This window comes from Desmodus rotundus, chromosome 9 (genome assembly GCF_022682495.2).
Source record: "Desmodus rotundus isolate HL8 chromosome 9, HLdesRot8A.1, whole genome shotgun sequence".
NCBI lineage: Eukaryota > Metazoa > Chordata > Mammalia > Chiroptera > Phyllostomidae > Desmodus > Desmodus rotundus.
In genome coordinates this window covers 62,757,152-62,762,529 of record NC_071395.1, presented here as the reverse complement: position 1 = coordinate 62,762,529, position 5,378 = coordinate 62,757,152, and the positions used below count along the sequence as shown (strand labels likewise).

The 5,378-nt window shown below is 57.9% G+C and overlaps 1 protein-coding gene across 3 annotated transcripts in view; it reads right to left on the bottom strand.

Moving 5' to 3' along the window:
* The window catches only part of SLC5A10 (solute carrier family 5 member 10), a 69,869-nt gene that overhangs the window by 342 nt on the left and 64,149 nt on the right, over positions 1–5,378 (bottom strand). For all 3 annotated transcript variants that reach the window (XM_045198847.2, XM_053910371.1, XM_045198848.2), the window contains 4 exons: positions 4,440–4,590; positions 778–946; positions 425–640; positions 119–176 (listed from right to left, as the gene is read on the bottom strand). In XM_045198847.2, coding sequence (XP_045054782.1) covers positions 119–176; positions 425–640; positions 778–946; positions 4,440–4,590 — 594 coding nt within the window. The remainder of the gene's footprint in view (positions 1–118; positions 177–424; positions 641–777; positions 947–4,439; positions 4,591–5,378) is intronic.

Below are 5,378 nucleotides of genomic sequence, written 5' to 3'. Positions count from 1 at the left end.
CTGGAGGGGGTGGGAGAGGAACAAGCCAGGGTCACAGGGCCACACCAGTGCCATGTTTTTTCTAAGCCCCAGTCCCAGGGCTGGGAGTGAGAGGGAGTGCCTGGGGTCACAGGTATACCTGCTCTGGCTCCCGGGAGCCGGTCCTGAGCTAGAGTCCACCAGGTGAGGTTCTGGATCTGCAGGGAATGCACACTGATGGGGGTGTGGCAGGACTGGGGTGGGGTGGGGGTGGGCCCAGATAGGATCAGGGCTCAGGGATGCAAAAGGGCAGCTGAGTTCGAAAAGGCCCAGAAGCCAGGGCCAGGGCCAGATAGGGCTTGAGGTCAAGAGCTAGAAAATTCTTGAGTTGGAGGGTCAGGAGCCAGAATGCGACCTGAGTCAGAACTCGTTAAGGGTCAGGTGTCTGGGGTCAGGGCAGGCTTACCTGAGCTCCCTGGGGTGGCGGAGTCAGCAGGCTCCCAGCCACCACCACAGCTCCACTGAGGGCGAAGAGGGCGACAGCGAAGTGCAGGTAGTGGAAACTGCGCAGGATGGCGGGCCGCACGTCCACCGCACCACAGGGCAGGACCGGGTAGAGGAATTCCAGCACCAGCCTTGTGGCACCCACTGCCAGCCCCACCATCAGGCCCCAGAAGGCCCCCTGGGGAGGAGGGGTCAGGACAGCCGGGCCATGGAAGGAAGGCTGAATTCCCCCCCCACCCCAGCTACACACACCACAGCAGGGGCAGAGCTCAACCCCACCTCCTGCCTTCTCCCCAGCTCTCCTCCCTACCCCACCTGCTCATTGGCGCGCCGCCAGAAGATGCCCAAAGTGAAGACTGCTGTCACTGGGGGGGCCAGGGAGCTGGTCACCGACTGCATGTAGATGAAGAGCTGCCCACCATTGGAGCCCTGCAGGATGGGGATCCAGGCCACGCTGACGCCGATGAGCACCACGATGACCAGTCTGTGGGCAGGCCGTGAGGGACTCAGCAGCAGACCCTTCCTTCCCCTACCCCCACCCCCCCCCACCAACGCCTGTTCCCCATCTGTGCCCTGCCACACAGCTCCAGCCTTCCCCTTGGCCCATGGCTCACAGCCTACTCCTCCCATGGGAGGCCAGTCCTGCTCTCCCAAACCCTTCCATGAGACCTCCAGCAGCTCCTTCCCCTCCCCACCCTGCCTCCTTCTGGGCGAAGGCCCTCCACAGCAGAGGCATGCTTCCTGTGTTCATTCACCTAACTGTTCAACAAGTGCCAACCTGAGGACAGGGCACTGTGCTAGAAGCCCAGTGTTGGTGAAGAGTGGGCTCCGGTCAATGAGCCTGTCACCCTGTGGTCAGGCTGGGCTGTGGGAGCTCAGAGGAAGCACCAATCCAGGAGGGCTTCCAGAAGGAGTGGGCCCCAGAGCCTTGAAGGGGTAGGCAACTCAACTAAAGGAACAGAGCTTGGGTGAAGTGTTCCATCTACTCCTCCTTGGCTGAGTGCCCCACCCCCCCTGAGTCAGTTGGGTGCCCCTCATCCCTAAAGTGGGTGGTGAATGAAATCCCGTAGAACCCTGAGTGGGAGAGCAGAGTGTGCCAGACTGAGTGTGTAGCTGGGGTGGGTCCCCAGAAAATTAAACAAGGCCCAACAGTTTGAGCAACTTACAGCCAGCTGGTGAATCGCAAGACCTTACCCTCCCTGACCAAGGACACTTGAGAGCAAGTGGTTTGCACTGCTCCTCCCTGACCAGAGAATACACAGCCTCCCTGGCCACAAACCGCAGGGATCCCGGAGGAGAGGAATGCTGATGCTAATGGAGAGGACACAGGAACAAAGGGAGTGAATTTGGGAAAAGGCTGCGCAACTCCCCTTTCAGCCCCAACACCTCCCCACTGCCTCCTGCCCCAGGAATTCCCCCTCTCAAATCCCCACGTTTCCCCTATATAAACTTGCTGCTGAGAGCGCAAGGGGAAGGTGGGTGTCAGGGTTTTTACCTGCCCCCTTCTCAGTCTGCTGGCCTCTGAGATTAACAAAAGCACGATTATAACCCAATCCATGTCTCTGCTTTTTGGCGGAGCGGTGACCACAGCGCAAGCCTCGGACTGCACCGCCCTCCGGTTTCACTCCTTCCTGCCTGCCTCCCTCTTCCCTTTCCCGGCTTCAGGGAGAGGGTGGAGGGAGGAGGTGCCACTTTGATGGAAGCTAATTAGCCCTTCGTCTGGCAGGCACGGGCACTGCCCTCTTCAAAGGCACAGGCAACCTCCCTGAGTGCCTGTCCCACCCGCCCTCCTCACACAGGTTCCCAGGGTTCACGCCAGACTCAGCATCTCTCTGCGGGTCCTGAGCCTCCCCAGCCCAGCCTGGAGCAGGGCCCTTGTCTTCTTGCTGCCCTCTAGGGTTTCTCAGTCACACCTGGAGGCCAGAGGGACCCCAAACCCAGAGGCTTTTCCTTCTGCCTGGAAGGTCCCTGGAAGGTCCTTCTCAACTCCTCCCCCAGCAAAGCCCCTCACCTTCTGAGGTGCAGCTCAAGGCCTTCCCAACCCCCCCCCCACCACACTGCTGTCAGGATGGCTGCCCCCCCAACCCCCCCCCCCCCATCATGTCACTCTTAAACTGCAGCCCAAGTTGTAGGACAGCCCCTCAGGCCTGAGGTTAGGGTGGGTTAGGGTCAGGAGTGGATGCCCATATTGCCCAGCTCAAGGCCAGGAACAAAGGAGGCCTTGGGCACTCTTCTAGAATCACAGAGAATGGAAGACAGAAGGGGTTGTGGGAGAGGAAAACAAAGGAGCAGAAGGGTAGGGAGTGGGCCTGGGACTGGCAACAGCCAGGGCCCTGGAGGCAGAGCTGTCACTGTGACACCTCCTCAGGCCACTACCCCAACCTGATGAGACTGCGGGGTCCCCAGCATGTCCCTGTCCCCATAAGGCCTTCTCCCCAGGCTTCTGGTGAGGGGGCCCTGCTGTTCCTTTCTAAGTCCCAGATCTTGAACTGCAGTTCTGCAGACCCAAGACCCCACATGGCCTAGCAAACACAGCTTGAACCAGGTTGTCTTAGGCAAAAAAAGGAGGCTGGAGGGATTGGGGTGCCCCAGTGCTTCAGGAAGGAGGTGTGGGAGAGCTGAACCCTGGTATTGCACCCTCCCACTCTGCCAAACTGGCAGATGAGAGAAGTGGGACTCAGAGAGGGGGAGCCCTCGGTCCACACAGGCTTGTGCCAGGAAGAGGATGGCAGGGTGGGAGGAGGGCGGGGTGGGTGCAGCCTGGGCAACAGGAAGGTGGGCTGGTCCCAATTTACAGGACTTCTGAGCATGGAATGGCTTTGGGAGAAGCCTGTCAGTAGGGATGGGCTCCAGGAAGGATCTGTGAAGGCAGGGAGCCACAGGCTGGGGAGGGGTGGTCCTGGGAGGGTGCTGACACTGAGGCTCATGCCTCCTGCCAGGTAGGAGGGAGGATCCTTGTTTTGGAGGCTGCAGATGAGATCACACCTGCCCGCTGAAGGCGTGTCCCAGCAGGGCCCTTCTGACAGAAGCAGGCTGCTTTGCATCACTGGGATGCTGCCTGTAGCTCTGGGGGAGATCCCCCTGCCCCCGCTGATGGGTGCTGTGGGCTCCCGGGAGGAGGGTGCACTGCTGGCCAAGCTAAGCCCTGGAAGGCTGAGCCCCTTGACCAGCAGAGGAGGGGCCACGTGACTCAGTGGGAGACAGGAGAGGAGGGTCCCGGAAAAGGGCCCAGTCAGACACAAGCACACACTCAGAGACCAACTCCTCATCAACCATTGCTGATTTCACCCCAAAGGACTCTCAGGACCTGGCCAAGCATGGTGACAGAGAGCTGTGCCAGACACAGTCCCTGCCTGCTCCTGCAGCAGGGTGGGGCGTGGGGAAGACATTGGACCTATTAAGGAGCCACAAGTGCTGTGAAGGAACCTGGCAATAGTCCCCTGTGAGAGGCATGGAGGGGAGAGGGGCTCATTCCTTGGTCAGCAGTATCGGGCAGAACTGAAGAGGGGACTTTTGGAGTGAGTCATGGAGGTAATAAGGAAGGGACAAGCAGGCCTAGCAGGAAATGGACAGAAGCTCAGTGGGGCCATGGATACAGGGGCCTAAGTGTGATCATTCCTGAGTTCTGGCTTGGGTCCCTCTCTGGAGCAGATGGGGATGGTCAGTAGGGCTCGGAGCTCAGATTTGGGGAAGAAGAAGGATCACTGGGATGGTTGGGGGAGGGAATTCTCCCTCAGAGGCTGTGTTCCAGGTAAGAGATACATCCAAGAAGAGGGCTGGGGCTGTGAAGGGGTGGCCAGAGGAGCAGTGTGGGAGGTGGGATGGATGAGATATTCTGGCCTCCTTTCTCCTTCCCAGCATCCTCTTGTTCATCTCTTAAAGTCCACCTCTGGTGGGGCCTGGGCCCCATGGGATGGTCGTGTGGCTGGGAAGCCCACCTCTCAGCCCCTCCTGGTGCCAGCACCCACCCAACATACCGTCCCACCAGCAGCAGCTCCCGCTCGCCTGCCTGGGGCCGCACTCGCCTCCAGATGTCCATGGTGAAGAGTGTGCTGCTGCTGTTGAAGATGGAGGTCAGCGATGACATGAGCGCAGCCATCATCACCGCGACCATTAGTCCCCGCAGACCTGTGGGTTAGAGGTGGGGGCTGCCAGGAGGGTCCTCCCCAGCCCCCAGGAGCCCCTCCTGTCTCTGTCCTACTGTGTGAGGGCTCACCATCAGCACTACATGGCTGAGCCTCCACCCACAAGTCCCACCAGCACACAGCCAGGTGGGAGGAGGCTGAGTTGTTTGAGGTGATGGAACAAAGACCCAAAATCAGGAGGCTGGGGAGGCGAAGGACAAACTGTGAGAACTTCTGAATGTGCTTCTTAAGCCTGTGGTTTGCTGGCAATAATAGTCATAACTGTAACTGCTTCTCATAGGGGAACTCAGTCATAGTTGATAGGCTTAAGTGAGTAATGCATGTGGAAAGCTGTTGTTCCAGGAACTAGAATGCACGACCATGTGACTCCAGGAGGTCCACAAGCAATTCAACTTTGTGCCTCAGGAGGTCTGCAAGTGATGGATATGGTGTCTGAGCCATTGTGTTCCAGGGAGGGAACGTCTGTGATTCAGATAAAGAATTGTTGATGAAAGATAAAGAAGTAGACTTCCGGTCAAGATGGAGGTTTAGGTGAACATAACTCATCTCATCACACAACATTAAAATTACAACAGATAAAGAAGTACTAGGAAAATCGTCACCAGACTGCAACTCTTACCCAGTTAACCTTTTTTCCAAATCCATTACCTACCCTTTCTTCATATAAAAAGGTCAGCTTGAGATGAGATATTAAGATGGTTTTTGAGGGTACATAACCCTCTATCTTCTCAGATCACCAGCATCTGAATAAATCATACATAAAGATTCCAT